Source organism: Solanum tuberosum, unplaced genomic scaffold, assembly GCF_000226075.1.
Source record: "Solanum tuberosum cultivar DM 1-3 516 R44 unplaced genomic scaffold, SolTub_3.0 scf00026, whole genome shotgun sequence".
NCBI classification, from domain to species: domain Eukaryota; kingdom Viridiplantae; phylum Streptophyta; class Magnoliopsida; order Solanales; family Solanaceae; genus Solanum; species Solanum tuberosum.
The window spans coordinates 2,067,508-2,081,323 of record NW_006238952.1 but is presented as its reverse complement, the minus strand read 5'-3'; the positions used below and the strand labels follow the sequence as shown (position 1 = coordinate 2,081,323).

Genomic DNA, 13,816 nt, shown 5'->3' with positions numbered 1-13,816 from the left:
GGTTCTCACACTCAGCCGCCACCACCTTAACGTCTCTCTCTTTTCAGCTTCACGCACTACTCTCAGAGCTTACTCTACTTCTTCCTCCTCAGTACCCATTGAATCATCGGCGAACCAGAATGTTCGAACCGGACGGTCCGGTTCAGCGACTTCGCCTCCAGTTGAACACGATACTGCTCAGAAAATCGACGTCAATCCTCCTAAAGGTACCCGAGATTTCCCCCCTGAAGACATGCGCCTCCGCAATTGGCTCTTCCATCACTTTAGAGAGGTATATGTATAAATTGATTACATTGTCTGCTGTTGTTGTTGCTGCTGCCGCCCTTGTACATTTGCTAATTTGTTTTTACATATTTCAGGTATCTCAGCAATTCGGTTTTGAAGAGGTTGATTTTCCTGTGCTAGAGTCGGAGGCTCTTTATATTAGGAAGGCTGGGGAGGAAATTAGAGACCAGGTTTGTAACTGGTGATTTTGTTGTCTTGTGAATTGGTAAATGCTAGGAGACCTTGGATTGTGAGCTAAATTATGACGAGGGGCGTGCTGATTTTGCTGGATCAAACTAGCTAATATTAATTGTAGTCGGTGCATGATATGATTTGTTCTACATAAAAAGTGTTACTCCATTTATTTTGCTCTGCTTCATTTTTCTTTTGTTTATCAAGAAAAATATTAGTAGTTGGTTTGCTCGCATTATGGTTTGGCATGAGGAATCTATAAGCTGATTTTAGTTCTAATTTGCTGTTCTTGTAAGACACCTTTGTATCTGGGAACCAGAGACTTGCATTCTTTTCTATTTTCGTTACTTTATTTCTATCCAAATAAGAAGAAAACTATCAATTTGAACTCAAACTTTTAAACAGTACGCTATAACAATTTTCTATAAACTTCCTCTCAAGTTACCCCAAATCACTTGCTAAGTTTTGTGAGTGGATCTGATAGGGATAAAATCATGTTTCAGATAGAAGACTCAGAATAATTACATGAAATGATTTGGTTCCTAACTGGTATTTCTTCTCTGAAGTGCTGTCGTAAATGGGCATTTTTTTCTACAAAAGATGTATTTTCCAATTTTCTCTTACCAACCGTTCCTTGAGAGTGCAGGTGTGAATACCTAAATGAGGGTAATAGGTGATAGACTATTTGAAATCTTAATCACAACTCATGGTTGAGATTACTTGATACTATTTCTTTTTTATCCCACTTCAACAATCCCGTTTTCGAGATGGAAAAGTTTCCCATCTACAAGTATTTGAAGTATTGCACAAATCACTGCTTCATACATTTCAGGGAAAAATGTCTGAAATATATTCGAACTTTGGCCGAAATTGCTGTTACGATACCGAACTTTTGGAAAGGACCTTTTACCCCTCTACACTATTTAATATTGTATTTTAAAGATATATATGTGTCCACGTGGACATCATAAATATTGCATAATTATGAATAGTAACGTGTCCACGTGGGCACATATATATCTTTAAAATACACTATTAAATAGTGCAATGGGGTAAAAGGTCCCCCATAAAGTTTGGTATCGTAACAGCAATTTCGACCAAAGTTGGAGTATTTTTCAGACCCTTGTCCCTACATTTCAACTACTTTTGGGAGCATGACTTAACCTACCAACAACAAATCATTGTCGGTGTGTATAAGTTAAACTCATATACACTTATTTTTCTTAATTAGCGCTATACTTTGTTAGATCCCCCTTAATGCTGCTGTGCGTTTGAAGACCTAGCTGATTTGACCTTTTTCTTTTTTGACTACTCTGCTTATCGTTGAGCTAGGTAGGCTAGACTTGTTATGTTGTCTTAAGCATTGCAAAGAAAGAAACTGAAATGTAATGAACAATGAATTTTTTGGGAAGGTAACGTGAACAATAATATTTTTTGTTCTCTTTCTATATTGCAGCTTTACTGTTTTGAAGACCGTGGAAACCGTCGAGTTGCATTGAGGCCTGAGCTGACTCCTTCTCTGGCAAGACTTGTGATACAGAAAGGGTGAATATCTAATTAATTTTACTTGCATATAGAATGTCATGATTCTTCAGCGACTTCTCAACGTTCACAATTCATTTATATGCTATTACACTTTTGTATCCAGGCGGGGATGCCACATTTTGATCTGCACATTTTTTTCTGTCCAGAAAATCTGTATCTCTTCCATTGAAATGGTTTGCTATTGGACAATGCTGGCGTTATGAGAGAATGACCAGGGGAAGACGTCGTGAACATTACCAATGGAATATGGATATAATTGGTGTACCCGATGTAACGGTAGGTTAAGCTCTATATATTTGGTTGATCCTTGGTACTGTAATAAATCATTTGAAAAGAACCCTAGTGCGCGACCTTAGTGGTCAATGGAATGAGTTGAGAACCATGAGGTTTCCTGTTCAAATTCCAGCGGAGGCAAAACTACTAGGTGATTTCTTCCTATCGTCCAAAGCCTTGGTAGACAGAATTAACCCCTAGGAATTAGTCGAGATGGTGCAAACATGCCTTTACACCACAGTTTATTGTACTTGTCTGTTTACATGTAGCAACTTCTATAGAAAATACCCCTATTAGACCGAGTCAACTACATCTCAATCAGTCTGAAGATATGTTAGGATTAGATTTTCTAAGTAAAAATGCTTGGTAAATTTTTGGGTTAGACGTGATAATATTTCTTGGCAAAAGGAATGACTAGTTCTGATTCTTGGATCAAAATCTTCTCATGTCTGAAATTGAAGTCCTAAGTCATTAGTTGTGGACATAGCTTGATTTCTGAATAGGTTATTTTACTCACTGATTGTAACCTTCATGTTAGATTGAACATAACTTGTATGCTTAGCACTCATTTGAGTATTCTTTCCCTCTTCCATATGTTGCATGTAAGTTCTGAGCTTTTCCAGAGAAAGATGTTTTCTTGCTGCTGAAGCTTCAAATATATAATACAATGGTTTAGATGGTAATTTCACATTTTCACTCACCCAATTTATTTGTAATTCCTCTTTCTTTAAGGGTGAAGCAGAGCTGATATCTTCAATTATTACCTTCTTCAAGCGCATAGGCCTCACAGCATCAGATGTTGGGTTTAAGGTCTCTAGTAGAAAGGTGTGTGCTTATGCTTTTTTTCCTTATCATTCACCAGAACAATCTCAATTGTGTTCTTGCTACTTGTTTGCATCTCAGTTACCAGAAAAGATATGTTTCGAAAGAACACATGATTTAAATGTTGTTTCGTGTCAATATCGTAGAATCGGAGATTCATCGTATGCTATTGTCATTTCTTCTCAATTTACAAAACCCACTTTCTACTTAGTGACATACCAAAATTTATGCTACTAATGCAGTATTTATACTACTGCCACAATTTTATTATCATATTACTTTAAAAAAACAATTTTATTATAATAATGAATCGTTAGAAACTTAGGTTGAAGCATGGCATGTTTCACTTGATCAACCAGCTTGTAAACCGTTACTTCAATCACATTCTTTTCTACTACCTCCATAGTATACAAATTAAATCAGAACACAAATAGACAGTAATAGTTACTTGATAGGTTGTGCAAAAAAGGGATACTTGTGATGCCCATTATGAAGAAATGGACCTTTGTGACCTCAATATGCATGGTAATATATAGGGGATACTAGTGATTTTACATTTGAGAAGCTATATCAATACACATTGAAGAAGGGGTGGTTCCTAATGATGTTAATAAGTTGTGTTGCATGATTTCTTTGTGTGTTCTTAAAGTTTAGGGTTAATGCCGCTCTTAATTCAATTCCAAAAGCTAGCTTATGAGGTGAGGATTATCCAAAATCATATAAGGAGATAAACCCATCGCTCAACCAATGTGGGACATTTAAGATCACCTCACGCCCAAGACAAGCATGGACAATGTAACATGGGGGCCAACATTGGCTAAACGATATACCAGGAATTGAGATGAGTTTAAATTTGATACAATGTTGAAGTGTATGTCCATCTCATCTATAACCAAAGCTTAACCTGTTACCGGGCCTACTTTTTTTACTTAATTCTTCAACATCCATAAACTGAAATAAGAAAGTAGCTATTATCTTGTTAAAAATTTTCGGAACCTATTCGAAAGTTTAAAAGAAGCCCAGTTCATAGTAGATTATTATCATGTTAGATAATAATTTCATGTTTTACTAGTAACTTGGTCTTTATATTGATGATATCGTCCCAGACAAATGCGAAATACTATTTCTTTTAATCAATCAATAACACTATGATGTTGTTTAGCTGAGCATCAGCCTGACAAATGGGAGCTACAAGTAGGTGTGTGAATGAGGCTTGCAAATGTCGTAACTCGTAAGGAATTTAGGTGGCTTCTTCTTTTCCCTTTTGACAAGCATTACATGAGGCCTAACTACCTTCAGTAAGTTAACGAATTTTCTTGTATGACGGAAGTTAGGCAAATCTCCTTGGAAATAAGTTTGAGTTATGCCTGTTATACGATTTCTTCTTCTTAAGGATGTCATTTATGGTGCTGTTTCAGCTTAAACAACTCAATGTGATTTTGATCTGTTTCTCTGTATTGAAAGTATCATGTGCTATTTGATAGGTCTTGCAAGAAGTATTGAGGTGCTATTCTGTCCCAGAAAATATGTTTGGTAGAGTTTGCATCATTATAGACAAGGTCAGTTTGATAATGTAATTCAATTCTTATTGTTTGATTATAGTATTCCAAAAAGGTAAAAATAGAACACACTGGTTACTTGATTGCATCTGTTCATTTTCAGTTGGATAACTGTTTCTTTGGCATTAAGTGTGAGATGGTTATGGATTTTCTAATCATATTATGCCTTATTCTTACTTTTTAAAAAGACTACTGTCTATTCTGAGGTAGTGGAATATGTTTGGCAACTTGATGTCACGATCCTGCATGAAATTCTTTTCTGCTTGTCTACTTCTGTTTTATTTTTGATATGATACAGATAGACATTTAATCACAAGTTAGTTGAGTCCGGTTGTATTAATCCTCTATTTCACTTTATTCAGACCTATTTCATTCCAATAGTCAGAAGTTTGCTCTTCAGGATCTTCAATTAAAAGTGCAATTTATTTATATCAGAGTTGTTTTTCCCACATGATAAGCCCAATCACAAACCCCTCGACCTGGAGTCAAAAGTGGCTCTGTTTTCCACTTTTCCCTCTTGGTGATACGAACTACCAGCCTTAAGGTTGGAGGTGGTGTCATTTCCCCTAGGCTATCCCTTACTTTCAAAGGTACCCTTTTAGCATTACATCTTAAAGAAGTCTTGCATTTTTTACTTCTAAAAGGAACCTAGCATTGTCATTTCTGCTAGGAGCTCAATCTTTTTATTTTTTATTTTTGGTGACCGTGGTGAGGGCCAGTTAATGATCAGCCAGTTGTTTATAATATAGTTGATTTACGTATCTACTACTGTACATTTCAGTCTTCTTGTTCTAATCAACTCCTGTTACCCTCTTGGCTGAATAGATCGGAAAGATTCCAATGGATGATATCAGGAAAGATCTGTTGTCTGCTGATATGTCAGAGGTAGCTATTGAAGACCTATTGCAAGTTCTGTCACTGAAGTCTTTGGCAAAGTTAGAAGGTTGGCCGTTACAGCATTTACTTCACTAAGGTTTACCTATGGTCTTCTTCTATTTGTTGCTCAAGAAGTATCTCTTGGAATTTATTTCTTCACTTGTTATGTTATTATTCCCTTCATCCATACATGTCCACTAGTTAATGTAGATGATTGCGGACAAGTTAGATTGACCTTGTATATTACCTGAATTGTACAGTAGAAAATATTAAATTAGCTGTTGGAGGGTGCATAATATTTCTGGATGAGTAAAGATTCAGTAGCAGCTTATGTTGGCATTTCCTATCAAAAATAAAATTTTCAGACTTGAGATTTTCATATTGTTTGATTATTAAATACTTTTTACCCTGTGCGCACCCAAAGGGTAGCGGCTGCAGGTTTCCCTTGTCATAAAAAAAAATTCAAAAGATAATTGGGGTTGAAAGCGTTATGCATCGTCCAAAATACCCCTTTGTATGTACCATAATTTATTCAGTTTGGAAGTTTTATATCATGTAAAAAAAGGTTTTATTTCATGGAAGTTTCCTCTTTGCCAGAACCAGTTAAGTACCCAGGAAGTGGATCCATGACTGTTGTATAAATTGCACCAGAGCTTTGGCTAGTCTAGCTGTAGATTGTTAACGAGAATATAAAGTGATAGAACTTCTAAGATATCCCCTTCTTGAACTTATGTGAATTTTCCAGATGAATATTGTATTTCTACCTGCGTTCGAAACGGAACAGTTGAAATCCTATACTGATGTATAAGTAAATATTATAGCTTAGAGGTTTCTGGTCTTGGTTTTTATACCTTTTTGTTTGTGCAGAGAAACTTGGGGCCTCAGGAGAAGCACTATCTGATTTGAAGCAACTATTTTCACTTGCTGAGAAGTATGGCTATTCAGAGTGGCTTCAGTTTGATGCATCAATTGTCCGTGGTTTGGCCTATTACACTGGGATTGTGTTTGAGGTTAGACTCGAGATTATTTTTGATAGTATTCTGAACTTTGTGCAAGAAGACTTGGAATTGGTTAACTGCTTGTTGGATTTGTCTTACTGAAAAACTGTTTGCTCGTAAATGGGTATCTCTTCCACTTCATTGAGTAATTACAGTTTCCTGCAGGGATTTGATCGTGAAGGAAAGCTCCGGGCTATCTGTGGTGGTGGACGGTATGATCGGCTATTATCTACCTTTGGAGGCGATGATCTTCCAGCTTGTGGATTTGGATTTGGTGATGCTGTGATAGTAGAAGTGAGTAGAACTTCCTGTTTCCAGTCCTTTTTTTTCTTTCACTGGATGTTAGAGATAAAAAGTTCGTTTTTTTTCCATTTGATGATCTGTGAAGCATGAAATACTTCTACTTTGAACTTAGGTGGAAGTTCACATTAATTTTATGTACATTGTCGAGATGGACCTCTTTTGTCTGTTTTGCTTCCAAACACTACTATTCTCAGTTTTCCATCCAATTCAAGTTTTTGGTTCTTGTGAAATTTATGAATCTTTGAACATCACAGATTCTGTTTTCTCCATGCCTGTATCGGTGACCTGCATATAGTAGCACTTGTAGGCATAGGGCATGAAATAGATCCCCTTGTGCACGCAAACATGCAGCAAATGACAACCACCACTACTTTATCTGAAATTCCGTGATTGCACTAAGGGCTCCAACCAAGGCAGTCTTCTCAACTTTGCTTGTTTCCCTGAGATCTATAACCTTTTATTTCACAGAATAGTTGCTTTCAGTAAGATGAGTTTCTCCTGGGATAAGTCTTGCTGATAAAGATGGAGTATCGAGTATGTTAGCAGATTTGATATTGAAAGGTGTCAGCAAAGGGAACAAGTTTTCTTTGCATAAGATTTAGAAAATGTTTGTGAGCTCATGGTAGATTTTCACTATGAATCACTAGAGTACAATATAAAGGAGAACACCTAAAGATCTTTGAGCTTGTCATTTTTGAGATTTTACTTTGATCCTTTTTACTTACAGGATAAAAGGGGAAGGAGTGGGGTGGGGTGGGGGGTGGCGGGTTGTTGCTAGCTGCCACTAGTCGTAGTCAGTATTTTGTGTACTTTAGAACTCTTCTTTTTCTTCTACGAGCAAGCTTCCTCCTTCCATTTTGATATCTGTGAAATGCTGCAGTAATATTTTATAGCTCTATTGCATAATTTCAATTTGAGAACCACCATCGGTTGCAGGGACAGACCCCTTTCTAACTTTTTTGTGTTATCTGTATGTTTTCTGTTAGAAGATTTAGGTCTAAACGGTATTTGTTTATGCTTTCTCTGTTGGGGAATACTCAGCTACTCAAGGAGAGGGGACTCCTACCAGAACTTAACCTCCAAGTAGAGAACATTGTCTGCTCACTGGATCAGGAACTTCAAGGTGCAGCATCTGCAGTTGCCACCATTCTCAGGGAAAAAGGGCAAAGTGTTGATCTGGTTTTGGAGAACAAGCCACTTAAGTGGTACATTACGATCTATATAGATTCACTATTTCTTTGTTGATGTAGCTCCCTGCAGCTTCTTTATGTATTTGCTGTTTCACTTTGAAACTCATACTTCCAATTTTCCATTACTTGTTGTGAAGGGTGTTCAAGCGAGCAGCACGGATAAATGCACGCAGATTGATTTTGGTTGGAAAGGCTGAATGGCAAAAAGGCATGGTCAATGTTAAGACTCTTTCAACAGGTGAGCAATTGGAGATAAAACTGGATGAACTGGAGTAACTGAACAGCATCTTGGTGTATGCAATAGCTTTTTTGCCATTCTTTTTATAATGATTCTAAGTTGTTTATTTAGCTGGGTATTTTTTAGTGATGGCAAAGCAATGAGGTATTAAATTTTGCTGTTATATTTTTCTTATGTTGGTGAAAGAAAACCCATTTATCCAATTTCAGGCTTGAAATCTTATTGCCTGTGTAATATCAATTAAAATAACTAAGGCCTCAATATAATACTAACTGGATTCAATATATAAATCCTCTGTATTCTTTTGACTCTTTTTAGGATACATCTCATTCCAAAATCTGTGTAATTTAAGGCAAGTGGGAGATTTTCTGAATTAGAAGTTATATACATAGAGTTTCTAGGGGAAAAATTGAGGAACTACCAAAGTAAAGTAGGATGCAAAACTATGTTTTATAGTAGAAGACTACAAAGTATATACACAAATATTTGTACTAAGCTTTGCATTAACTAAATTAACATTTTAATGTGGTGAAGATATTTCACTACATGTATCTCCCTAAACATGTAGTTTCCGGTTGATTTATCTATTATTTCCTTCGTATATTGGTATTTTTAAAGGTCCAATTGAGATCATAAATCTTGTTAATTTGATTCAAAAATATGCGTACTCTTTGTAGTTTGTAAGAAGGGAACATAGGTGGAAACTCTAATTATACCATGTTGGTACTCTTTAATTCACACCTTGTCGTTTGGTTTATGGAATGAGATGAGATATCTGAATTAAATCCAAACTTAATTCATTTCCCACTCTTAGGTGTGATAAATTAGTACAAGAATTATAATCCCAAAATAACTTAATCCGCAAATCAAATGACCCTGTATTGTATTAGAAATACAAAATTCCTCAACGAAATGACTTGTTTTACAACTAAACATAGAACGAGTACAATGCAATTCACACGTCTAGTGGCGATTCTTGAATTAATTTATCTCATTTGCCCGATGTTGATTGAATTCTTGAACTAATTTATCTCATTTGCCAGATGTTAATCGAAAAGTTTCACTAATAAGAGTATTTCAAGTTATGCAAAATATATATTTTAGCTTGATCAAATTTTATACGTAATATATATTTATTTTTTAAACAACATTTTTGAAATGAAATTTATAATTCACATTTTCAAAAATACAACTCATAAATTGCAATATTTTTTTGTTTGTTTGTCCAAACAACTAAAATCTCAAGCAATCCACAGTCATGACGTCTTTCTAAAAGAACCTCAACAACTAGACTCACAGCTGCAAAGCAACAAATTGATGTAATGGCCGGTTCTTCTCTTCTCGATTCTCTCTTCCAACGATCTTTAGAAGACTTAATCAAAGGTCTCCGTCTCTTCGTCGGCGATGAATCATCCTTCATCTCCAAAGCCGTCGACGAGATCCGCCGTGAAATCAAGTCCACCGATCAACAGACCAAAGCCAATGCTCTTCAGAAACTCACTTACTTGCATTCCATCCATGGAGTCGACATGTCTTGGGCTGCTTTTCATGCTATAGAACTCTCTTCCTCACAGTCTTTCAATTTCAAACGCATTGCTTATCTCGCCGCTTCGCTTTCATTCGATCCTTCAACTACTGACGTCATCCTCCTGCTGACTCATCAGCTTCGTAAGGACCTTCAATCTCCTAATTCGCACGAAGTAAGCCTCGCTCTTCATGCTTTGTATTTCATTTCTACACCTGATTTAGCCCGAGATTTAACTCCCGAGGTATTTACTTTACTGAATAGTAACAAGGGTTCTACTAGGAAGAAAGCAATTGCTATTATTTTGAGACTGTTTGAGTTATACCCAGATGCGGTTAGGGTTTGTTTTAAGAGATTAGTGGAAAATCTGGAGAATTCTGATCCGGCAATTGTATCTGCTGTTGTGGGTGTTTTTTGTGAGCTTGCTTGTAAAGAACCTAAATCTTATCTCCCTTTAGCGCCTGAGTTTTATAAGATATTGGCGGATTCTAGGAATAATTGGCTATTGATTAAAGTTTTAAAGATTTTTGTGAAGTTGGCTCCATTGGAGCCGAGGTTGGGGAAAAAGCTGGTGGAGCCAATTTGTGACCATTTGAAGAAAACGGGTGCGAAGTCATTGGCTTTTGAGTGTGTGAGGACTATTGTTAGTAGTTTCAGTGAGTATGATTCTGCTGTGAGGCTTGCTGTTGAGAAGATTAAGGAGTTCTTGAATGAAGATGATCCAAATCTCAAGTATCTTGGTTTGCAAGCACTTACCATTGTTGCACCAAAGCATTTGTGGGCAGTCATGGAGAATAAGGATTTTGTGATTAAATCGTTAAGTGATGCGGATGCAAATATTAAACTTGAGGCCTTGCAGCTTGTTTTATCCATGGTTTATGAGGATAATGTGGTGGATATTTGCAAGGTTTTGATTAATTATGCTCTTAAGTCCGACCCAGAGTTCTGTAATGAGATTCTGGGATGCATCTTGTTGACATGTTCAAGAAATGTGTATGAGATAATTGTGGATTTTGATTGGTATGTATCACTTCTTGGGGAAATGTCGAGAATTCCGCACTGTCAGAAGGGGGAGGAAATAGAGAATCAGCTTGTGGATATAGGTATGAGAGTCAAAGATGCAAGACCAGAACTTGTTCGAGTTGGCCGTGATTTGCTTATTGATCCTGCATTGCTTGGCAATCCTTTCGTACACAGGATTTTATCAGCAGCTGCTTGGGTGTCAGGGGAGTATGTTCGATTTTCAAAAAATCCATCAGAAATTGTGGAAGCACTGCTGCAACCAAGAACCAGTTTATTGCCATCATCAATAAAAGCTGTATATATCCAGTCTGCATTCAAAGTACTTACCTTTTATCTGCATTACTCTATTTCTACCAAGGGAGTTATTTCTTCGGCTTCTCAAGGAGTGGCAGATCTGATGCATGGAAGAGTACAGGAGAATTCTCAGTTTGTAAGAACTGGACCAGTTGCTGATAGTGACACAGATGATGGGGGGTTGAATCCCAGGATGTTACATCGATCTGTTAGGGATGTTTCAGTAGAGAGTTTTGAGGATATGTCTGTTGCTCATGAGTGGTTGTCCTCGACTTCCTCAAAGGCAGAGCCAATCACTGAAGAGTCTATACTTAACATATTAGATCTCGTAGAAATAACGTTGGGGCCACTAGCAGGAAGCCATGAGGTGGAGATACTGGAGAGGTCAAGAAATGTCCTTGGTTTGGTTGAACTGATAAGAGAAGAATTACCTGGTTTCTTGGTGAAAAGGGAAGAAGACAATGACAAGGGACAAAAGAAGACTCATGAAATGATCAAACTAATTGCTGAAGCTTTTTCAGAAGAGCTTGGTCCAGTTTCAGCAAGTTCTCAGGAAAGGGTGCCTATTCCTGAAGGAATGGTGCTTAATCAAAGTCTGGATGATCTGGATGCGATATGTGGTGACCTTGGGTTGCATATACCCACTTCTTTCTCCCTTGGAAAATCAATTTCCTCCGAGAAGGATGACGTTACCATGTCGGATCGGCAAAGTAAGGAAGAATTTGAATCAACTGAATCGACGTCTCTTCTTGCTGAGCATCGCAAACGTCACGGGCTATATTATTTACAGTCACAGAAAAAGGAGATGGTATATGATGATTACCCACCTGCTAATGACCTTAAGACTGGAGATAATGCTGATGATGAGGCTGATGATCTGATTAAGCTGACAGAACAATCTCTCTTCTCTAAGAAAAAGGTAAACCAAGCAAAGCCTAGGCCTGTAGTAGTGAAACTGGATGATGGGGATGGACCTTTTATCCCTGCCAAAAAGGTAGAGTCAAAAGATGACCTAATCTCTGGTGCTGTGAGAGATGTTCTTTTAGGTGATGAAGCAACAACATCATCATCACGAACTAGGAAGTCTGACAAGTCATCAAGTAAGAGAAGACAGAAGGACAAGTTAGATATAGACAAGTCTTCTGGACCAAAAGAAGATTCTAAAATGATGGAGAATTCTGAACAAGACAATGCAAATTTGAGAAGAAGCAAACGCCATTCTCGTGGTAAAGAGAAGAAACATAGAAGTACTGCAAAAGATAGAGATGAACATGAAGAGGGAGATAAGCAGAAGGTTAGCCATCACCACGGCAAGCATAAATCCAGACAAAGGGCAGACGGGGCTCTAACATTAGCAGCACAATCACCTGTTATTCCTGATTTTCTTTTGTAGCAATGATAAAATTTGTTCAATATGCCTTAGGTGAGTTCTTCTGTACATTACACATTTTTTTTACTGTTTTGGTTACTCATTATACTTGCAATTGGTGAAGTGGTTTTTCTCCAGCCTTTTATTTTCCCCGTGTGAAATTTCTTTTGGGAAGGGTATATTTTTGAGTTCTCAACACTTGTACTAGGAAACCTTTATAAGGCCTTGACCAGTTATGATCCTTTGCTTCTATTTGTTTTTCTATTCATCTCTCATCTATGTGTGCATGCTCAGTCACATTCTTTGCTAGTTTGATGAAAGGTAAAAAGATAGGCACCAAGACCTTTTCCAAAATCAAAATTAAATGTGCTTATAGTCGCTGTATAAATTCCCCAAGAAAAATGATACAGTGGCTGATAAGAATATAAGAGGGCTAATCCATAGTCTATGGAAAAAGCTAAAAGATTCGTAATCTCCTATAGTTGGTGGATAAGATATAATGCTTTTGAATTTTTCATCATGAGGCGAATACATGCTTGGTGAGAGTTCATAATAACTCAGAAAAAAAGAGAGTATGGACATGTTAGATTATGATAATCAGAAAAATATGCACAGGTTGAAAGATTTAGGCGAAATATGCTTTTGACATTGTGCCTAAGAACGAGCTGCTTGTAGGATTGCTGTACATTGGTGTTATAACTGAAAAAACCAGTTCCTTCATCAAATGCCAATCCAAAGAAAAACTCATTCTCTCCGAAAATGAGTTATATTCCATTTGATTAAGAAAACCCATCACTAGTGAGGCTTGCTTCGTGGTAGAGAACCTCCACCGCCAGGCGTCAACAGGTAGATTCTGCTCATGTGAAGTGTAAGTGCGATCCTTTTGGAATGAGGGTAGCAGTCCCTTCTAAATAACTGAAACAATTATTTGTTGTCCCTTTTTTTATTATCAGGAAGGTGATTGGTCTCTTGCATTCTAACCTTCCAAACAACTATGGATTTTGTACTGCCATAACTGACACATTACTGAAATTGTATGGCTGTCAATATTGGGCTTCCACCTCAGTTCGGATTTTCGGCTGCGTAACAGCTGTGAAGTGGTTGAGCATATTGAGGGAGGTTATACTGACTTAATTCTTTGCTGTTTACTTGTATTCTGATGGCATGAGAAACATCTTCTGTTGTTTTCTATCCATGAGTGTGAATCTATTGTTACTGCAGACAGACGTCTTACTTAACCAAAAAAGAAAAGAGTTACAGATGCAGCATAAGTCTGAAAGAAAAAAAGGAAATATCTTAGTGTAGAAAGAATCACCTTACAGAATTTTTGGAAGCAGAGAACCCC

The 13,816-nt window shown here is 37.1% G+C and overlaps 2 protein-coding genes across 3 annotated transcripts in view; both read left to right on the top strand.

Moving 5' to 3' along the window:
- Positions 1 to 8,568, top strand: part of LOC102585772 (histidine--tRNA ligase, chloroplastic/mitochondrial) — a 9,009-nt gene extending 441 nt beyond the window's left edge. The window contains exons 2-12 of one of the 2 annotated variants that reach the window (XM_006341520.2): positions 1 to 271; positions 360 to 455; positions 1,913 to 2,001; positions 2,148 to 2,277; positions 3,007 to 3,099; positions 4,581 to 4,655; positions 5,481 to 5,598; positions 6,399 to 6,541; positions 6,695 to 6,823; positions 7,874 to 8,037; positions 8,160 to 8,568. In XM_006341520.2, coding sequence (XP_006341582.1) covers positions 1 to 271; positions 360 to 455; positions 1,913 to 2,001; positions 2,148 to 2,277; positions 3,007 to 3,099; positions 4,581 to 4,655; positions 5,481 to 5,598; positions 6,399 to 6,541; positions 6,695 to 6,823; positions 7,874 to 8,037; positions 8,160 to 8,298 — 1,447 coding nt within the window. In that variant the 3' untranslated portion in view covers positions 8,299 to 8,568. The remainder of the gene's footprint in view (positions 272 to 359; positions 456 to 1,912; positions 2,002 to 2,147; positions 2,278 to 3,006; positions 3,100 to 4,580; positions 4,656 to 5,480; positions 5,599 to 6,398; positions 6,542 to 6,694; positions 6,824 to 7,873; positions 8,038 to 8,159) is intronic. The other variant, XM_015306223.1, reaches the window with a different exon arrangement.
- Positions 8,569 to 9,502: 934 nt separating this feature from the next.
- On the top strand, positions 9,503 to 12,735 carry LOC102585437 (AP-3 complex subunit delta). The gene has a single exon (XM_006341519.2). It carries the CDS (start codon positions 9,583 to 9,585, stop codon positions 12,493 to 12,495), a length of 2,913 nt encoding a protein of 970 aa, XP_006341581.1. The 5' UTR covers positions 9,503 to 9,582; the 3' UTR covers positions 12,496 to 12,735.
- Positions 12,736 to 13,816: the final 1,081 nt, after the last annotated feature.

Excerpts from the sequence above, each read along its gene's own strand:
- LOC102585437 (XM_006341519.2), top strand. The coding sequence starts at position 9,583 with ATGGCCGGTTCTTCTCTTCTCGATTCTCTCTTCCAACGATCTTTAGAA.